Source organism: Oncorhynchus keta, chromosome 10 (genome assembly GCF_023373465.1).
Source record: "Oncorhynchus keta strain PuntledgeMale-10-30-2019 chromosome 10, Oket_V2, whole genome shotgun sequence".
Classification (NCBI taxonomy): Eukaryota; Metazoa; Chordata; class Actinopteri; order Salmoniformes; family Salmonidae; genus Oncorhynchus; species Oncorhynchus keta.
This window is the reverse complement of record NC_068430.1, coordinates 29,891,561-29,914,056: the sequence shown is the minus strand read 5'-3', so window position 1 is coordinate 29,914,056 and position 22,496 is coordinate 29,891,561. Positions and strand designations below refer to the sequence as shown.

General features: G+C 42.1%; 1 protein-coding gene across 12 annotated transcripts in view; it reads left to right on the top strand.

Moving 5' to 3' along the window:
• The window catches only part of kcnab2a (potassium voltage-gated channel subfamily A regulatory beta subunit 2a), a 133,944-nt gene that overhangs the window by 86,174 nt on the left and 25,274 nt on the right, over positions 1-22,496 (top strand). For all 12 annotated transcript variants that reach the window (XM_052526828.1, XM_052526830.1, XM_035777639.2 and 9 more), the window contains 3 exons: positions 21,520-21,563; positions 21,923-21,960; positions 22,232-22,311. In XM_052526828.1, the coding sequence (XP_052382788.1) occupies positions 21,520-21,563; positions 21,923-21,960; positions 22,232-22,311 (162 nt within the window). The remainder of the gene's footprint in view (positions 1-21,519; positions 21,564-21,922; positions 21,961-22,231; positions 22,312-22,496) is intronic.

The window sequence follows — 22,496 nt, the reverse complement described above, 5'->3', positions numbered from 1 at the left end:
TAGGTAGGACAGACCGAATGACGTATAGGTAGGACAGACCGAATGACGTATAGGTAGGACAGACCGAATGACGTATAGGTAGGACAGACCGAATGACGTATAGGTAGGACAGACCGAATGACGTATAGGTAGGACAGACCGAATGACGTATAGGTAGGACAGACCGAATGACGTATAGGTAGGACAGACCGAATGACGTATAGGTAGGACAGACCGAATGACGTATAGGTAGGACAGACCGAATGACGTATAGGTAGGACAGACCGAATGACGTATAGGTAGGACAGACCGAATGACGTATAGGTAGGACAGACCGAATGACGTATAGGTAGGACAGACCGAATGACGTATAGGTAGGACAGACCGAATGACGTATAGGTAGGACAGACCGAATGACGTATAGGTAGGACAGACCGAATGACGTATAGGTAGGACAGACCGAATGACGTATACTGCAGGTAGGAAAGACTGTATGAAATATAGGTAGGACTAGGGTTGCAAAGGGAGGGTATATTATTTTCAACTTTAAGTTTACCAGTGAACTACAAGCATTTTGGTATCACCTCTAGTGGCCCTTTTGGGTACTTCAGATTATTACAAGTGTCTAATTATCTCTAGCCCTCAGTGTGGCTTTATCACATGTAAAATATGAAACAATTAAATAAGGTCATTTAAAAATAAACAAATAGAATGACAAAGCTGTAAAACATTATCCTAAATATAAACCACAAACTTAGAGAATATATTTGGTGTTCAATATGAGGGTTTCAGCATGAAGTGTGTGTGTGTGTGTGTGTATACACTTTTATTTATTATACCCGAAAACTTCAATTAAATGCAGTCTCAAATAGCCGCCTGTCCCTTTTTAATAGCCCGGCAAAGGCATACACTTCTGAAAATAAACGCGCGTTTCAAATAATCGTCTGGTCTAAATGAATTATTTACGAGATTACCATGAATTGTTTGAGGTTTAATGTTTGATTTGTTACATTAAATAATTCAGTAATGAATAAGAAAAAATTAGGCCGATCATTTTTATCGCCAGTAAGAGACTGCTCGCCACTGGCTGTTAACAGCTGAGAACTGCTGGCTAATTGTCAGGCACAAAAACAGTTCGGAGAACTTCGGGAGAACAGGGCCTGATGCACAAAAGTTCATTTTCCCCTTAAAGTTTCCTTAACTTCAAGTCAGTAGCACAAAACATTTGAATGCAAATTTGCTTCTTAAATTAAGTGAAAGTTAAGGGTGCCCATGAGGTCCCTTAAAGCTTTTTGGGCAACCCGACCAAATGCACATAGATATGCCATTCTCATTGAAAGTAAGTCTAGGAAGCGGTAGTTCTGTTCTATGTGCACTGTTGCTATGCTCCCTGTTCTTAATTTTCGTTTTTGCGTCTTACTTTCGGTTTTGTACACCAGCTTCAAACACTATATTTTTGGTTATGGAAAATGTATTTCACAGCGGTTTAGATGGTACAATGATTCTCTACACCAGGCCTTGGCAATTCCAGTCCTCGGAGGCCTGCTTGGTGTCACACTTTTCTCCCATCCCTAGCAAACGCACCTTATATAAACTAATTGGATTTTTAACTGAAGATCACGATTAGTTGATTATTGGAGTCAGGTGTGTTAGCTGGGGCTGGGTAAGCTTGTTTTGTCACATAGATACTGAAATTAGGCATACTATTCGATTTTTTTTACAACCAGGAAATGGCAGAACGATTTCTGCATGGTGCATCTAAATTCAGTATGGATATAAATCTAAACTGCTTTTGTGGTGAATGTTGCTTTCCTCTGGTTTTGGTTTAAAAGGACAACAGCCAGCTACTTAGCTAAACAATGGAAGGTGCACAATCCATGGCTATAAAGCTAGCTAACTACCTACTCGAAGTTAGCATGACGTGCTAGAAAGTAATAGAAACAAGTTGAGTAGAAAATTACTCAAATAAATGCAATTTATTATCTTCTGAATCAATTTGTTTCTCCTGTTTTAAATGTAAAAGTTATGTCTTGTGTTCTACCAAAATAAATGCGGTCTCTGACAAATGTTCAGTCTGAATCAGGTCGTATCCATGGTAACCAGTGATTCTTTCTGCTGTATATATATACTTTCAAACTACCCTTAAACAATTCCCTTAGGTAAGGGAAATTATTCCTTAAAGTAAACCCTTAAGGGAAACATTTCAGATGTTTTATGAAACCGGGCCCAGACCCCTAGAAATCGGCAGTGGCGAAATTAGCTGGCGAAAGTAAGATTGCTGAAAATACACAGTCAAAGAGGAGAATAATTATTCTGTCAAGGAAAAGTTTGCACATGAAACATTTTTATAGAGCCATACTAAGACAAAATAACCATGACACATTGTTTAAATGATACACAGTGTGGGAAATTAAGATATGTATTAAACAATTAACTATACAAATGAGCAAAAGCTATGTGCATTAAGGAAATAAACGCCTGGCTAAAGTAGAAGCCTGTCTTCAATAAGCGCCTGTTGAGTGAATTAAGAAAATTAATTGAAGTTTTACGTTATGTCAATATGTCAATATATCAATATATATATATATATATATATATATATATATATATTTTGTCATTGTTTTGGTGTCAAACTGGTGCCAGTTGTGGAAAAAGTTAATACTTGGGAGAGTTACACAGTTAGTTGGGGTGGCAGGGTAGCCTTGTGGTTAGTGTTGGACTAGCAACTTAAAGGTTGCAAGTTCAAATCCCCGAGCTGACAAGGTACAAATCGTTCGTTCTGCCCCTGAACATGCAGTTAACCCTACCTTCCCTAGGCCATCATTGAAAATAAGAATTTGTTCTTGCCTGACTTGCCTTGTTAAATACACCAGTGGTGAGAGCGCGTGGTGAGGAGACATTCTCGCCACGCCACCTGGTAGGAGCGACCTGTCAGGTAGGACGCAATCCAAGCGTGGGCCGCGCCGGAGATGCCCAACTCGGAGAGGGTGGAGAGGAGGATCTGATGGTTCACAGTATCGAAGGCAGCCGATAGGTCTAGAAGGATGAGAGCAGAGGAGAGAGAGTTAGCTTTAGCGGTGCGGAGCGCCTCCGTGATACAGAGAAGAGCAGTCTCAGTTGAATGACTAGTCTTGAAACCTGACTGATTTGGATCAAGAAGGTCATTCTGAGAGAGATAGCGGGAGAGCTGGCCAAGGACGGCACGTTCAAGAGTTTTGGAAAGAAAAGAAAGAAGGGATACTGGTCATGTAGTTGTTGACATCGGAGGGATCGAGTGTAGGTTTTTTCAGAAGGGGTGCAACTCTCGCTCTCTTGAAGACGGAAGGGACGTAGCCAGCGGTCAGGGATGAGTTGGTGAGGTAAGGGAGAAGGTCTCCGGAAATGGTCTGGAGAAGAGAGGAGGGGATAGGGTCAAGCGGGCAGGTTGTTGGGCGGCCGGCCGTCACAAGACGCGAGATTTCATCTGGAGAGAGAGGGGAGAAAGAGGTCAGAGCACAGGGTAGGGCAGTGTGAGCAGAACCAGCGGTGTCGTTTGACTTAGCAAACGAGGATCGGATGTCGTCGACCTTCGTTTCGAAATGGTTGACGAAGTCATCTGCAGAGAGGGAGGAGGGGGGGAGGGGGAGGAGGATTCAGGAGGGAGGAGAAGGTGGCAAAGAGCTTCCTAGGGTTAGAGGCAGAAGCTTGGAATTTAGAGTGGTAGAAAGTGGCTTTAGCAGCAGAGACAGAAGAGGAAAATGTAGAGAGGAGGGAGCGAAAGGATGCCAGGTCCGCAGGGAGGCGAGTTTTCCTCCATTTCCGCTCGGCTGCCCGGAGCCCTGTTCTGTTCTGTTCTGTGTCCTTTAGTAGTGTTTTCTTTGCATAAATTCAACCATTATGGTCTGATTCACGCAGTCTCCTCAGTTGATGTCTGTTACTTGAACTCTGAAGCATTTATTTGGGTTGCAATCTGAGGTGCAGTTAATTGCCTGAGGTTGGTAACTCTAATGGACTTATCCTCAGCAGCAGAGGTAACTCTGGGTCTTCCTTTCCTCTGGCGGTCCTCATGAGAGACAGTTTTATCATAGCGCTTGATGGTTTTTGCGACAGTTTTTGCGACAGCATTTGAAGAAACTTTCAAAGTTCTTGAAATGTTCCAGATTGACTGACCTTTATGCCTTAAAGTGATGATGGACTGTCATTTCTCTTTGCTTATTTGAACTGTTCTTACCATAATATGGACTTGGTCTTTTACCAAGTAGGGCTATCTTCTGTATACCTGTATACCACCCCTACCTTGTCACAACACAACTGATTGGCTCAAATGCATTAAGAAGGAAAGAAATTCCACAAATTAACTTTTAATAAGGCACACCTGTTAATTGAAATGCATTCCAGGTGACTACCTCATGAAGCTGGTTGAGAGAATGCCAAACGTGCACAAAACTGTCATCAAGGCAAAGGGTGGCTACGTTGAAGAATCTCAAATATAACATATTTTGATTTGTTTAACAACGTTTTAGGTTATTACATGATTCCGTATGTGTTATTTCATAGTTTTGATGTCTTAACTATTATTCTACAATATAGAAAATAGTAAAAATAAAGACAAACCTTTGAATGAGTAGGTGTGTCCAAATGTTTGACTGGTACTGTATATGAATACATTTTTTACAAGTTATTTAAGTATAAATTACCAAGTTACGACAGATTTTCTGTTAATTACCAAACTTACTAAATGTTCCGGTAACTTTGGGAAATTACCGGTAGCTTTGCAACCCTAGGAAGGACAGACCATAGACCACAGGTGTCAAACTAATTCCACGGAGGGCCAAGTGTCTGCAGATTTTCTCTCCTCCCTACTTGATTTATGAATTAGTCACTAATTAGTAACTAACTCCCCACACCTGGTTGTCTACAGCTTAATTTAAATTAAAAAACAAAAACCTGCAAACACTATGCCCTCCATGGAATGAGTCTGACAACCCTGCCATAGGCACAGACCATAGTCACTGTAGACCTGATACAGAGAATGTGGGTAATGACATTAGGATAGACTTAATTACTGGGTGAAAGCACAGTATGGAAGATCGAAACCTGGATATCTGATGGTGATTTAACGAAAATGGGACGATGGTATATAGATAATATATGTTTACTGGTATCAGATTGCATACAGGAAGAAGGGTTTCATGCTGAATCCCCCCTTTACTGCTCCTTTTGCATAATTATTAATAGATTACATGCCATCCTCTAAATGTTGTATGGATATGATTGATGTGAATTGGAATTGCTCAGACATATTTGAATTGATGGATATGCATAACGCAGCACAAATCATTCATATTGTTATGTTTCTGGTCTGTTCTGTATTTGGCAGTAAGCAGTATATGAAAATCAGGCTTGTCGGTACAATTATTCTTCAAACAGCTCCTTACTCTAAAATGTCATGTGCTGCCTTCTAAAGCTTTAATAGTTTGGGATTGATGGTAGTTGTTCTCTTAAATGATTATAACCTAATTTTCCCCTGGCAACCTATATTAATAATTATTCTGTGCACAGTGGACTGCAGCCTGAACCTCTCAGTAAAGATCAGTCCATCATCAGCAACTCTCTGTTCTAGTGGTTTGAATAAGATGTAAAAAATATTTTCAACTTATCAACTGACACCTACACTCCATTAGTTCTGTTCTATGTTAGGCTGTATTTAAGACTCAAAAAGGAAGCTGAGCTGTGTTTCTATTATAACAGAACAGAGCCACGAATGGACCTATTGAGTACAAATGTCTATCGTGTTCTTAAAAAAAAAATAGATGGCAAACTATTCACATTTTAAAGGTTGTATTTACTTGCATAAACACATGGGAAATGGTTTGTGTGAGGTGAATAATTAGTCATTACAGCTTCTTCATATAAGCTGACAGTACTTGGAAAGCTAGGGGGGTGGTTGTCAAATGAAATGCCTTAATGCCTTAGTCTAGGCTAAATGTCTATGGCTTTCTTAAGTTAAATTGATCTGCATTGCCAGCGAAAGAGCATCCCTTTTGCATTGCTGCAGCACTCGGATAAACTGCAGATGTTTGCAGGAACAGGAGGAGTCTTTGTTAAGCTCAGTGTTTCAGGATATTCTTATTTACCAATCCTCAACTTCCACTCTAGCTGCTTCTGAATATCAGTCCACTGTTTAGCAATTGCTTTCACTGCAATTAAGATGGGAGGGTGCACTGAAAACTTATATGAACGGGCCAGATGTTGAATGGACCCGATTTTCAAAGTCTGAATGTGCAGAAGCAGCACTCTTATCTGATATAATGTGCAGAAGCAGCACTCTTATCTGATATGCTGGCGGCTGCTTAGTCATGTTGACCAACACCATGATAATCGGGTTGAAAGGTCAAGTCAAAAACGTGATTTTCCTGTGTTTTATAAATATATCCACACTGAGGTTGGAATAATAATGTGCAGTTGTGAAAATTATGCTAATTCCCTTTTAGTGTAAGAGCTATTTTGGTGGGATGGAGTTTTGGCCTTCCATGGTGACATCACCATGCAGTAAATTAGTTAATAGACCAATAAGAAAGAGTTCCTAACCTCTGCCAATAACAGTTCATTCAGTTTTCCCCTCCCTACTCAGACCACTCCCAGACACTCTTAGCTAAATTCTTGCTTGCCCTTATCTTCTAAGAATATATTTTTTGTTTGTTTCAAATTAAATGGTCAAAAATAATAACAGTAAGGTAATTGTTATCCAGAAATTATTTGATATTGAGATTGTTTTCTTTTTAAATGGCTGCATTGGACCTTTTGATGATATTGAATGAGTGGACATGGGCTCAGCTCAAGGCAAAAAAAATGGTGTGTGTGTGCGCACGTGTTGAGCATTTCCTGGCTGTGAACATGTTTTTGATTGTGTGTGTGTGTGTGTATGTGTGCGTGTGTGTAGCGTAGCGTAGTGTTAGCCCTGTGCCCAGGAGGGTGCAGGCTGGGCTACTCTGTGCTCTTGTCAGTGTGCATTTCCTTGACGTAAACTCTCCAGTGCTACAGAGCAGAGAACTGGGCCACTACACTCTCCAATTTCACATTTCAGCACAGGACCCAATGTACATGGGAGACCCCTCGCTCTGTGTTACAACATAGAATAGCAGGCGTATGGGTCACACTGCAGCTAATTTCAATTCCTGTCACGGTTTTCATGTGGTGAAGGAGAGTCGGACCAAACTGCAGCGTGTGTATTGCGATCCATGTTTAATCACACAACGTAACACGAATCCAAAACACAAACTCTACAAAACAATAAACGTAGTGAAAACCGAAACAGCCTTAACTGGTGCAAACTAACACAGACTAAGGACATCAAGACACTCAGGACAATCACCCACGACAAACTCAAAGTATATGGCTGCCTAAATATGGTTCCCAATCAGAGACAACGATAAGCACCTGCCTCTGATTGAGAACCACTCCAGACAGCCATATACTTAGCTAGATAACCCCACTAGCTACAATCCCAAATACATACACACCAAAACCCCAAGACAAAACACACCACAATACAAAAACTCCATGCCACACCCTGGCCTGACCCAATACATGAAGAAAAACACAAAATACTTAGACCAGGGCGTGAAACCCACTCAGTCAATGTCTTAGTCCCCTCTCCTCGCGTCCCTGGATAGACCACCCTCGCCGCCGACCATGGCCTAGTAGTCCTCACCCAGAACCCCACTGGACTGAAGGACAGCTTGGGACTGAAGGACAGCTTGGGACTGAAGGACAGCTCGGGACTGAGGCAGCTCGGGACTGAGGGGAAGCTCGGGAGTGAGAGAAAGCTCGGGAGTGTACCCATGAGTTTATCAGTCAAATTGTCATGGGTAGATGCTTCCAAGCACATTCTATTCATGCAACAAGGTTTACCAGAGTCTGAGCTTCTCCCTTATGTGACAGTGGGCCTGTATGACATGACTGGTTAATATCTCCACCTCCCCTCACTACTATCCAGCCTGTGTCTCATCCTCCTCCTCCCAATGGCTTTAGTCAGGACTGAATTAACACAAAATGGCTTACGATTATGTAAAGCAGCCGTCTCCGCTTCTCAGTGAAACGGTAAAATATCCGACTGGCTGGCAGGGCAAGTAGGTAGTCTGTCCTATAAGATCTAGAGGCCCTCTTTTCTCAGCCCAGCTCCATATGTTTCTCTCTTTTCTCAGCCCAGCTTCATCTGTTTCTCTTTTCTCAGCCCAGCTCCATATGTTTCTCTCTTTTCTCAGCCCAGCTCCATATGTTTCTCTCTTTTCTCAGCCCAGCTTCATCTGTTTCTCTCTTTTCTCAGCCCAGCTTCATCTGTTTCTCTCTTTTCTCAGCCCAGCTCCATATGTTTCTCTCTTTTCTCAGCCCAGCTCCATATGTTTCTCTCTTTTCTCAGCCTAGCTCCATATGTTTCTCTTTTCTCAGCCCAGCTTCATTTGTTTCTCTCGCTTTTCTCAGCCCAGCATCATTTGTTTCTCTCTTTTTTTTCAGCCCAGCTTCATCTGTTTCTCTCTTTTCTCAGCCCAGCTCCATATGTTTCTCTCTTTTCTCAGCCCAGCTTCATCTGTTTCTCTCTTTTCTCAGCCCAGCTTCATCTGTTTCTCTCTTTTCTCAGCCCAGCTCCATATGTTTCTCTATTTTCTCAGCCTAGCTCCATATGTTTTTCTCTCTCTCTACTCTGGCCACCATGCCCTGGAGGCTGGGCTTAGAACAGCCCAATGAACAGCAAAGAGGCTGGGACTGAATATCCACAGCCAGACAATGGACCGTTCATTATGTGTTTAAACTCTTGAGTTGACTTTAAGTGGAGGCTATTTGAAGCTGTTTTCTGAAATACAGTAAGGTATTTGTGACTTGGGTTTGGATAGGCAAACAGTAGAGGCTTGTCCCTGTTTTTACATAATTTACTGCAGTGGCCATGTAAATGTGAGGAGGAGCTGACTTGCTTTTCCCTGGATATACAGGATATACAGTGGGGAGAACAAGTATTTGATACACTGCCGATTTTGCAGGTTTTCCTACTTACAAAGCATTTTAAAGTCTGTAATTTTTTTCATAGGTACACTTCAACTGTGAGAGATGGAATCTAAAACAAAAATCCAGAAAATCACATTGTATGATTTTTAAGTAATTAATTTGCATTTTATTGCATGACAAGATCCTTCATGTTTCGGGGCTGTCACTGGGCAATACGGACTTTCAGCTCCCTCCAAAGATTTTCTATTGGGTTCAGGTCTGGAGACTGGCTAGGCCACTCCAGGACCTTGAGATGCTTCTTACGGAGTCACTCCTTAGTTGCCCTGGCTGTGTGTTTCGGGTCGTTGACATGCTGGAAGACCCAGCCACGACCCATCTCCAATGCTCTTACTGAGGGAAGGAGGTTGTTGGCCAAGATCTCGCGATACATGGCCCCATTCATCCTCCCCTCAATACGGTGCAGTCGTCCTGTCCCCTTTGCAGAAAAGCATCCCCAAAGAATGATGTTTCCACCTCCATGCTTCGCGGTTGGGATGGTGTTCTTGGGGTTGTACTCATCCTTCTTCTTCCTCCAAACACGGCGAGTGGAGTTTAGACCAAAAAGCTCTATTTTTGTCTCATCAGACCACACGACCTTCTCCCATTGGCAAACTTCAGACGGGCCTGGACATGCGCTGGCTTGAGCAGGGGGGCCTTGCATGCGCTGCAGGATTTTAATCCATGACGGCGTAGTGTGTTACTAATGGTTTTCTTTGAGACTGTGGTCCCAGCTCTCTTCAGGTCATTGACCAGGTCCTGCCGTGTAGTTCTGGGCTGATCCCTCACCTTCCTCATGATCATTGATGCCCCACGAGGTGAGATCTTGCATGGAGCCCCAGACCGAGGGTGATTGACCGTCATCTTGAACTTATTCCATTTTCTAATAATTGCGCCAACAGTTGCTGCCTTCTCACCAAACTGCTTGCCTATTGTCCTGTAGCCCATCTCAGCCTTGTGCAGGTCTACAATTTTATCCCTGATGTCCTTGCACAGCTTTCTGGTTTTGGCCATTGTGGAGAGGTCTGTTTCATTGAGTGTGTGGACAGGTGTCTTTTATACAGGTAACGGGTTCAAACAGGTGCTGTTATTTTTTTATTTTTTTTTCACCTTTATTTAACCAGGTAGGCTAGTTGAGAACAAGTTCTCATTTGCAACTGCGACCTGGCCAAGATAAAGCATAGCAGTGTGAACAGACAACACAGAGTTACACATGGAGTAAACCATTAACAAGTCAATAACACAGTAGAAAAAAAGGCAGTCTATATACATTGTGTGAAAAACGCATGAGGAGGTAGGTGAATAATTACAATTTTGCAGATTAACACTGGAGTGATAAATGATCAGATGGTCATGTACAGGTAGAGATAAAGAGCAGAAAAGTAAATAAATAAAAACAGTATGGGGATGAGGTAGGTAAAAATGGGTGGGATATTTACCAATAGACTATGTACAGCTGCAGCGATCGGTTAGCTGCTCAGATAGCAGATGTTTGAAGTTGGTGAGGGAGATAAAAGTCTCCAACTTCAGCGATTTTTGCAATTCGTTCCAGTCACAGGCAGCAGAGAACTGGAACGAAAGGCGGCCAAATGAGGTGTTGGCTTTATGGATGATCAGTGAGATACACCTGCTGGAGCGCGTGCTACGGGTGGGTGTTGCCATCGTGACCAGTGAACTGAGATAAGGCGGAGCTTTACCTAGCATGGACTTGTAGATGACCTGGAGCCAGTGGGTCTGGCGACGAATATGTAGCGAGGGCCAGCCGACTAGAGCATACAGGTCGTAGTGGTGGGTGGTATAAGGTGCTATAGTGACAAAACGGATGGCACTGTGATAAACTGCATCCAGTTTGCTGAGTAGAGTGTTTGAAGCAATTTTGTAGATGACATCGCCGAAGTCGAGGATCGGTAGGATAGTCAGTTTTACTAGGGTAAGTTTGGCGGCGTGAGTGAAGGAGGCTTTGTTGCGGAATAGAAAGCCGACTCTAGATTTGATTTCCGATTGGAGATGTTTGATATGAGTCTGGAAGGAGAGTTTACAGTCTAGCCAGACACCTAGGTACTTATAGATGTCCACATATTCAAGGTCGGAACCATCCAGGGTGGTGATGCTAGTCATGCGTGCGTGTGCAGGCAGCGAACGGTTGAAAAGCATGCATTTGGTTTTACTAGCGTTTAAGTGCAGTTGGAGGCCACGGAAGGAGTGTTGTATGGCATTGAAGCTCGTTTGGAGGTTAGATAGCACAGTGTCCAAGGACGGGCCGGAAGTATATAGAATGGTGTCGTCTGCGTAGAGGTGGATCAGGGAATCGCCCGCAGCAAGAGCAATATCATTGATATATACAGAGAAAATAGTCGGCCTGAGAATTGAACCCTGTGGCACCCCCATAGAGACTGCCAGAGGACCGGACAGCATGCCCTCCGATTTGACACACTGAACTCTGTCTGCAAAGTAGTTGGTGAACCAGGCAAGGCAGTCATCAGAAAAACCGAGGCTACTGAGTCTGCCGATAAGAATATGGTGATTGACAGAGTCGAAAGCCTTGGCAAGGTTGATGAAGACGGCTGCACAGTACTGTCTTTTATCGATGGCGGTTCTGATATCGTTTAGTACCTTGAGCGTGGCTGATACAGGTAATGGAGGGCTTATTAAAGAAAAACTAATAGGTCTGTGAGAGCCAGAATTCTTACTGGTTGGTAGGTGATCAAATACTACTTATGTCATGCAATAAAATGGAAATTAATTACTTAAAAATCATACAATGTGATTTTCTGGATTTTTGTTTTAGATTCCGTCTCTCACAGTTGAATGTACCTATGATAAAAATTACAGACCTCTACATGCTTTGTAAGTAGGAAAACCTGCAAAATCGGCAGTGTATCAAATACTTGTTCTCCCCACTGTATTTAAAGATTAATTGGCTGCCAGGAATTATGACTGCTGACGGGCTCTGGACACCCAGTGTTATAGTTGTAAAGTTGAAACTGAATCAGTGCCCAGTATAACTAACGGGCAGAGTCTGTGTGTGAACTAAGCAGATGGTGTTTAAATCAAACTGCTGTGTTCAGGTGTGAGCTAGCTATCAGAGATGGAGACGCAACACCACCCTGCTCCAACCTACCTATAAAACTGATTCAGCAGTCCATCTGCATTGGCTGTTTTACTTTAAAGTATTGTCGTTTTTAGACTGTACCTGAGCAGATGGCAGTGTGGTATTTGTGACAAAAGGAGTGGGTGTGTGTGATTTGGGTGTTCTAACATAAGGACTTCATATTGCACTCCGAGAGGCTCTGCATGGGCTTTACTCCTACTTCAAATCTGTCTCTTTAGAGAGGAACACAGAGCAGGATACTTAGGCCTGTTGTACTGTAGCCACTCTACTCCAGTACCAACACTGATAGGACTGTATACTGCAGCAGACTCAGCTACATACATAGCCACTTACTTTAAACACCAGCCTATCTTTAATGCACAAGAAAATAACACTTGGCGTCTGTTTGCTAGGGGCATGTTAGGGTGAATTGCCAAACCGTAGAGAAGTCCATTTATTGATGTGTTTGTGTGTCTCTCTATATGCATAGAGTTTGTGTCTGAGTAAGTACACTGTGTGGATGTGTGTGAGAGATGTGCACTGATGGGAGCATGTTTAGGTGAATGGGGAGAGAGCTGTTTTCTCCTTGCCTGACAGAGACAGTTTATTTAGAGACTGTGCTGCTCTGAGCTGAGCTGCGTGTTTCTGCGTTAGCAGCACTCTGCTCTCACTTCATCCTCTCTCTAAGCGTGTTATTGTATTTATTAAACATACTGGAAATAGATGTATTAATCCATCCTGCTATGTGCTGCAAGGAATAGACATTTAGCTTTCATATCCGTCAGCAAATAGTGTCTTTCACATGCCAATCGCCTTTTCGCTTTCAAATATGTTTGTTGACATTTATGTTGACTATTTTCATCCTGTTTCTTAGGCTACATCCCACTAAAGCATATGTTTATTTAAAAATATATATATATATTTTACTAGGCAAGTCAGTTAAGGAACAGCGGGTTAACTGCCTGTTCAGGGGCAGAACGACAGATTTGTACCTTGTCAGCTCGGGGATTCGAACTTGCAACCTTTCGGTTACTAGTCCAACGCTCTAACCACTAGGCTACCCTGCCGCCCATATGTGTCAATATCTAAGCTGATGAAGGAAACAAAGATAGAATTATGTCATGTTTTCCACATTGTGTGACTAAACTGTTTAGAAAGACCATCTATGTTGGATGATGTTATATACAGTGCAGCAGCTTACATTTGTAAATTATTAGTGACATTTTTATATTGTTTGAGGATAGTGTGTCAGTTATGTTGACAATCATTTTGTGTTACTCTCTGTAACATGCCTTTAAACTGTCCATGTGACATGATTAGTGTTAAATGAATTGGTGCAGAATGGTTTAATAATATAGCATACCACGGGGAGATACTTAGAGGCTTTATTTAATCACAGGAAACGGAATGTAAAGGACAATGGACTGTAAATAGCACATTAAAGTCCCAGTGCAGTAAGAATTATGGATTTGTATCATATTGTACAACATCTGATTTAACTCGCACTGTAAAAGTATGCAACATGTTTGTGTTATTTCCTGATAGTTGAAAATACTTAGGGGTGTACTCACTTGTTGCAAGCAATTTAGACATTAATGTCTGTGTGTTGAGTTATTTTGAGGGGACAGCAAATTTACACTGTTATACAAGCTGTACACTCACTACTTTACATTGTAGAAAAGTATCATTTCTTCAGTGTTGTCACATGAAAAGATATACTCAAATATTTACAAAAATTTGAGGGGTGTACTCACTTTTGTGATATGCTGTATATATCCAAGAAAGGAGAGTGGTGGAGTGCTACATCAGATGACCTGGCCTCCACATACACCCAACCTCAACCCAATTGAAATGGTTTGGGATGAGTGGGGCCGCAGAGTGAAGGAAATGCAGCCAAAATGCAGTTCTCAGCATATGTGAGAACTCCTTCAAGACTGTTGGAAAAGCATTCCTGCTGTAGCTGGTTGAGAGAATGCCAAGAGTGTGCAAAGCTGTCATCAAGGCAAAGGGTGGCTACTTTGAAGAATCTCAAATATAAAATATATTTTTGATGTAACACTTTTTAGGTTACTACATGATTCCATGTGTGTTATTTCATAGTGTGTGTGTGTGTGTGTGTGTGTGTGTGTGTGTGTGTGTGTGTGTGTGTGTGTGTGTGTGTAAAATTTTATTTATTTTAACTCAGTCGGGGTCTCGACTTACTGTTGAAATTATTTGATATTGAGATAAACTGCATTGGGCCTTTAAAGTATACATATAAGATTATGTATGGTTATCCGTGTTATGAATATTTTTGTTCTACTCTACTGTAAATAGTGTCATATGGCACTAAATGATGCAGTGTGGTCATGATCTGTGCTCTAGTGAGTAAGCTTTTATGCACCAGTTTTCTTTAGCGTATACAGTTAATCCCATGAATGATCCACCCCTCTCCTGCCTAGGATTGATCCATTTCCACCCCTATGGGCACCTTAACTCAGCCTCTTGAAGTGCCCAGCCCCAGGCAAAGGACAAATCCAGCCTCGGGAATGGAAAGCCTTCTGTGCCTGCAATCTGTTCATTTCCATGTACCCATCACTACTACATCAGGACGATAGAGACGGGGCGTATAGGTTTGCATTCAGACCCAGGGTGCATTCTCAGGTAGGATGCTGCTGTTTTTATGCTTGATGTAGGTGGTGTACTCGATGCTCATACAGGCTGAATTGATATTACATAAACACACATACAGCACAAGTCAAAAGTTTGGACACACCTACTCATTCAAGGATTTTTCTTTATTTGACTATTTTCTACATTGTAGAATAACAGTGAAGACATCACAACTATGAAATAACACATGGAAACATGTAGTAACCAACAAAGTCACACACACAAAAAAAGTCAACAAATCAAAATATATCTTATATTTGAGATTCTTCAAAGTAGCCACCCTTTGCACACTGATGGCATTCTCTCAACCAGCTTCACCTGGAATGCTTTTCAATTAACAGGTGTGCCTTATTAAAAGTTAATTTGTGGAATTTCTTTCCTAAATGCATTTGAGCCAGGCAGTTGTGGTATACAGAAGATGGTCCTATTTGGTAAAAGACCAAGTCCGTATTATGGCAAGAACAGCTCACATAAGCAAAGAGAAACGACAGAGGAGGCTGTGTGAATCAGGCCTTCATGGTCAAATTTCTGCAAAGAAACCACTACTAAAGGACACCAATAAGAAGAAGAGACCTGTTTGGGCCAATAGACACAAGTGATTTATTTAGAATTCAAGGCACATTTAACCAGCATGGCTACCACAGCATTCTGCAGTGATACACCCTCCCATCTGATGTGCGCTGAGTGGGACTATCATTTGTTTTTCAACAGGACAATGACCCAACACACCTCCAGGCTGTGTAAAGGCTATTTGACCAAGAAGGAGAGTGATGGAGTGCTGGATCAGATAACCTGGCCTCCACAATCACCCGACCTCAACCCAATTGAGACGGTTTGGGATGAGTTGGACCACAGAGTGAAGGAAAAGCAGCCAACAAGTGCTGAGCGTATGTGGGAACTCCTTTAAGACTGTTGGAGAAGCTGGTTGAGAGAATGCCAAGCGTGCGCGAAGCTATCATTAAGGTGGCTACATTGAATAATCTAAAATATCTTTTGATTTGTTGAACTTTTTTTTTGCTACATAATTCCGTATGTGTTATTTCATAGTTTTGATGTCTTCACTATTATTATACAATGTAGAAAATAGTAAAAATAAAAACCCTTGAATGAGTAGGTGTGTCAATTTTTTTCCTATTTTGTTGCCTTACAACCTGGAATTAAAATAGATTTTGAGAGGGTTTGTATCATTTGATTTACACAACATGCCTACCACTTTGAAGATGCAAAATATTTATTGTTTGTTTCACAATAAAAAATAAGACAAAAAAACTGAACTTGAGTGTGCATAACTTTTGCATCAATTACAGCTGCAAGTCTCTTGGGATATGTCTCTATAGGCTTGGCACATCTAGCCACTGGAAATTTTGCCCATTCTTCAAGGCAAAACTGCTCCAGCTCCTTCAAGTTGGATGGGTCCCTGCTGGTGTACAGCAATCTTTAAATCATACCACATATTCTCAATTGGATTGAGGTCTGGGCTTTGACGAGGCCATTCCAAGACATTTCAATGTTTCCCCTTAAACCACTCGAGTGTTGCTTTAGCAGTATGCTTAGGGTCATTGTCCTGCTCTCAAGAATTTCCCTGTATTTAGCCCATCCATCGTTCTTTAAATTCTAACCAGTTTCCCAGTCCCTGCCAATGAAAAACATCCCCACAGCAGGATGCTGCCACTACCATGCTTCACTGTGGGATGGTGTTCTCGGGGTTTGTGCCAGACAGCTTTTTCCTTGATAGCCAAAACGCTAAATTGTAGTCTCATCTGACCGGAGTACCTTCTTCCTTATGTTTGGGGAGTCTCGCACATGCCTTTTGGCGAACACCAAACATGTTGCAAATTTTTTTCTTGAAGCAATGGCACTTTTTCTGGCCACTCTTCTTTAAAGCCCAACTCTGTGGAGTGTACCGCTTAAAGTGGGCCTATGGACAGATACTCCAATCTCCGCTGTGGAGCTTTGCAGCTCCTTCAGAGTTATCTTTGGTCTCTGTGTTGTCTCTCTAATTAATGCCCTCCTTGCCAGGTCTGTGAGTTTCGGTGGGCGGCCCTCTATTGGCAGGCTTGTTATGGTGCCATATTCTTTCCATTTTTTTTAAATAATGGATTTAATGGTGCTCCGTGAGATGTTTCTGATATTTTTTAATAACCCAACCCTGATCTGTACTTCTCCACAACTTTATTCCTGACCTGTTTGGAGAGCTCCTTGGTCTTCATAGTTCCGCTTGCTTGGTGGTGCCCCTTGCTTAGTGGTGTTGCAGACTCTTATGCCTTTCAGAACAGGTGTGTGTGTGTGTACTGAGATCATGTGACACTTAGATTGCACACAGGTGGACTTTATTTAATCAATTATGTCACTTCTGAGGTAATTGGTTGCACCAGATCTTATTACGGGCTTCATATGCACGCACCACTTTTCAATTCTTTTATTTTTATTTTATGAAACAAGTTATTCATTTCACTTTACCAATGTGGACTGTTTTGTGTGTCCATTACATGAAATTCAATAAAAATCAATATAAATGACAGATTGTAATGCAACAAAATAGGAAAAACACCGAAGGGGTGAATACCTTTGCAAGGCTCTGTTTCTACTCCTAATATTGTACAATCTGTATGTCGCTTCATTGGCCTGGACTATTATTTGTTTGAATTCAAGACTTGATTGATCTCAGTTTGTCAGTGTCAGAGTAGCCACTCATTTCATTCATTTGTGTGGTATTACAAAAGATTCAGCTAATGTCTCCTGTCATGTAAATTACATAGAATTGCATGAAATTCACTTTTTTTAAAAGGCTGATTCTTGAGGGGGATGCCCTGATTTAATTTTTATTTTTTAATCTGTAGAAATCCTAAAAACGCTTTTGCTCAACTTTTATTTCATTTAACAATGCACCGGGGCCTATGATTTCTTAATCCGGCCCTGCATGAGGCCACTAGTACAAATGGCCCGGAGGCTCTGACTTGTCTCATTTACAGCCAGTAAAATAACTTTCACACAGTCAGTGGTCATTGAGTCCACTCACAATGTGTTGAGGCTACTCCTGCTCCTGACTGTAGTGTAATGCAGTGTGCGTCAGTAGTCCATAATTGAACAGGGTAAGAGATGTAGGTGACCTTACTCTTCTGGTCTGTGTCCAGGGAGGCGTAGCAGCAAACTGACCCCAGATCAAACCAGCCTGCTACAGTACTGCTACCAGATTCCTGCAGGGGAGGGCATAGAGGTGAATGATAGCCCAGAGCCAACATGCAGTATCAACAGCCAGCCTGATAAAATATTTTGCACTACACAGAAATGATAAAAAGGGATGTATCGTCTCTAGGTGAACAATGACATAGACCAGACTGGGTGTGTGAACTGTCGGTTACTTTTTGTGAAGAACCTAACTCAAATTAACACCTGTCCTGCACTTGTAGTTGAACAATACTGTGATTCTGGAATAACAATTTATGGCCATTTGTTGTGACTGTAGTCCAGAAGCATGCTTCCCCATTTATCTGGGCTAACAGCTTCACTGTACGTCTCATTTCTGAGCAGATTGCACGGAGTGTGTGTGAAGGCCATGTGCACCGTTCTTTTAATCTTATTAAGCATTTAATGTATAATACCTCAAGCCATGACAACAGTCCTCACCCAATCGTTTCATCGACCACCTGATTCAGTGTCTACAGATGAAAAACAACAAATTGGCTACTGTACATACAGTAGAGAATATATATATATATAAATAATAAAAACAATTATATTAAAGATTCAAAAAAGTTCTTCCACACCAATCTCGACAAACCATTTCTGTATGGACCTCGCTTTTTGCATGGGGGCATTGTCATGCTGAACCAGGAAAGGACCTTCCCCAAACTGTTAACAAAAGTTAGAAGCACAGAATGTCATTGTATGCTGTAGCGTTAGGATTTCCCTTCACTGAAACTAATAGGCCTAGCCCGAACCATGAAACCAGCCCCAGACCATTTATTCCTCCTCCACCACCAAACTTTATGTATGCAGGTAGGCTGCTTGGCCATGGTAACACATTTCATGAAGCTCCTGACGTTGTTTCCACAGGCAGTTTGGAACTTTGTAGTGAGTGTTGCAACCAAGGAAATATGATTTTCTATGCGCTTCAGAACTCGGCGGTCCCGTTCTGTGAGCTTGTGTGGCCTACCACTTCGCTGCTGAGCTGTTGTTGCTCCTAGACGTTTCCACTTCACAATGACAGCACTTACAGTTGACCGGGGCAGCTGTAGCAGGGCATAAATTTGACTAACTGACCTGTTGGAAAGGTGGCATCCTATAACGGTGCCATGTTGAAAGTTACTGAGCTCTTCTGTATGGCCATTCTACTGGCAATGTTTGTCTATGGAGATTGCATGGCTGTGTGCTTGATTTTATACACCTGACAGCAACGTGTGGCTGAAATAGCCAAATCCACAAATTTGAAGGGTTGTCCACATACTTTTGTGTATCTATTTATCTTTATCTATCTTTATCACAGGTATTCGTGCCTGAATTTACAATTATTTTGTGTAGTTAGCCTCGTTAGAAACAAACGTTAGCTAGCTAGCAAGCAAACAATCTGGTACATCGTTAATGTTATTCTGGTTTCATCACCTGTATATCTTCATCTGTCAATTCTTTCTTAATTTAGCAAACTTATCGGTGGCACCTTTTGGCAAGTTTACTGTTCCATCTTCCTGCCATTGTTTTGAAAAAGCAACTTCCATTTTTATTTGCTGGAAAAATCCAGAAGTTGCCTTTCAAAAGGTGGACCAGCCAATGGACCAGACTGTGTGTCTGTGTACTGTATTCCAAATATTACCAAATATTATTGTGTATACTTAGAAGATGCTGGAGTCTCTGCACTAACAATGGGAATGAATGGCTGCAAAGGCAGAAGGCAGGCGGGAGGAAGCGTGAACATTCTAGCCAATGAGATGGCAGATTCGGATGTGAACAACAGACACAACTATGGTATAAAATCTATTTTTGCATAGTTGGCGCTATGTCAAGAACGTCCACTTATATTAGTACATTTGTTACAACCTTAGCGTTAATTCGATTATATAGGCCACACGTAGCAAGTTAGCAAATACATTTAATTTTGGACCAAATTCGATACTCTCATTGACCTCGGTACAAAAAAAAGTCCATGCTTTATTTTCACACAGGTCGGAGTCGGCCTTCTCGCTTCGCCTCTTCCTCTCTTAGTGCGCTGGACTTGCATATAACACATGGTAAGATATCACGAGAGACCCTAAAGGACCCGACATTTGAAGAGAGAATCACCATTAACAAGTGCATATGCTTGTTAATGGTGCTGGTTTATTTTGAATCTCAGTCCGCATGTAAAGTGGGCTTTTTGGATCCCCTTGCTTTTTCAGAGCAACATAAATGGACTGTTTTGTTCTTAGTCACCACAGCAATGTAGAAAACCTCCATGGCTTCACAAGACACCCACACACTCATAATCCTACACACACATACACACACACACACACACAGCCATGGCTACACTCTCATACATAAACACAGTAAGTGCGAAAATGTATTATCCAATAATAACCACATGCACACAATCATACTCCTACAAAATTAGACAGACCCCCACATATACCTACACACTCTTCCTCCCACAACAGCCATTACATCATTCCATATCCCACACATCTTACTTACCTCCAGCAGAAGGCAACTCGAGGTTCTCTACTCACGGTTTTTAGTTGGTATGGTTCATTGTGTTTTGAGATAAGGTCACCGGCTTTAAGGATCTCCTATTTGGATTGGATTCTTCGTATTGAGAGCTTAGGAAGGAAGGAACAAGGTACATTGTGTAACCCATAGAAATACATGAAATGGTTCTACTTATTTCTGTGGTGTACCCGTTATGACAAGTGCAGCATTTAAGGTTGTAGCCTAGCGCCGCCTCAAATCGTCCTCTGTGGTTCGCTGTTCTGTGTTGCCTTGACAATGTTTTTTAAGTTATTGGCCATGACAAAGCTGCCCTGGTTAAATTATATTAGCCTGTTAAATGCACCGCACAGAAAGCTATGCAACCTTGAGGCTTTCGATCTTTTGAATACTGCCCAAATTAATAATTGAATGTGCTTGAAATGTTGATGGAGAAAAGAAATATGCTTTTTGTGCCCCTGAATTTCTAACACTAGAATAAGCCTGTTACCTACTGCAGGTTTTCCCAGTGTATTATTTATTTTACCTGTGACTTTTTAGACTGAAAGGTAAAAGAGAACTTAACCAAACCTGTGTATGTCTGTCAGCAGTGGAGTCTGTGTCTGAGCTGCGATTTTTCTAGGGACTGGGATTTGCTATAGGGGTTTGAGCTGGAGTCGAAGCTTGTGATTGGCTATAGGGGATTGAGGTGTGGCACTAGGCTTCCTGGTGTCAACTGAGATATTCCACAGGATGTCATGCTGGGCCAGATTAACACTCCTGTGGAATCACACATGGCCAGGCACATGCACACACAACATCACATAATCCTACTGTCAGCATCCGTGTTCCTGGTGGGCATCTGTGAGCCTGCTCCCCTCCATCTGCATCCAGAGTACAGAGAGACAAAATGTTTTTTCGTGAGCTGTCATGTTTGTCAACTGCCATAGTTGTTGCATCCTCCCAGTAGTCTGTCAGTGGAGACACAGATACATTCATTGTCATGTAGCATGGAACTACTTTAAACAAAGCTTGACTATATAAAAAACCTACAGCACTAAAAAGCACAGCGCAAGTATCAACACCATATTAAGGATAATGTTTTCTCTGTATTCTGACAGAAACCTTGGGAAGTCTGGCCTGAGGGTGTCCTGCCTTGGACTAGGTGAGTGTGGGGGGGGTGTCGGAGGGGCTAGGAGACAAAAATGTGTTAGAGGTGACCCAGACTGCTGTTGTTTTCACTAGAAATACACAAAGTGAACCACAGAGGGAATTTATTTCACACCAAATAATTTTCCTAGCAGATATCTTGGAGAGTGAAGATATGCCAGAAAAGCAAGCTGAGACCTCCATCTGTTAACTAACACTGTTATGGCAAACTCTGCCAAAGCCTCATCTCTTCCAACTATAATTAAAAAGCTACAGTAGTCAGTGTGTGGCATCACTGCCTCTTCAACACTGCTCTCTCTATGTATCTCTAGTCTGATAGACTACTAACACAGTCTCCCTGTCGTCTCTCTGTAGGAACATGGGTGACGTTCGGAGGGCAGATAACGGATGAGGTGAGACCAGATGGATTGTGTTTTTTCTATCAGTCAGTCAACACTCCAATTTCACAACTATCTACATGCTTCTGCAGTCCACTGCTTACACTCTAAACATATTGACACATAGAGAGCCAGAGAAGCAACACGCGTGCCATAGCACGGAAGATTACAACCCCATGCAGACCGGGTTTTAATAGTTGAAAACACTTAAGCGCCGATCAGTGATCTCTGGACCACCTCCCTTCCTCTTTTTTTCCTCTCCCTCGCTCCACTCTCCGGCCAACAGATGGCAGAGCAGCTGTTGTGTCTGGCCTACGAGAACGGCATCAATCTGTTTGACACAGCAGAGGTCTACGCCGCAGGGAAGTGAGTATCATCCAGACTGTCCACATCACATCTTCATGCAGACATCACTAAGATATCAATGACTGCTGAATCACAGGATCATACCACACAAAGCCACATAGCCAAACAAAGCATAGTCTAACACATGTACTATAGTGTGTTTGAATGAGCGCTGACCTAACAGGTGGCAATGAATGTATGAGTGT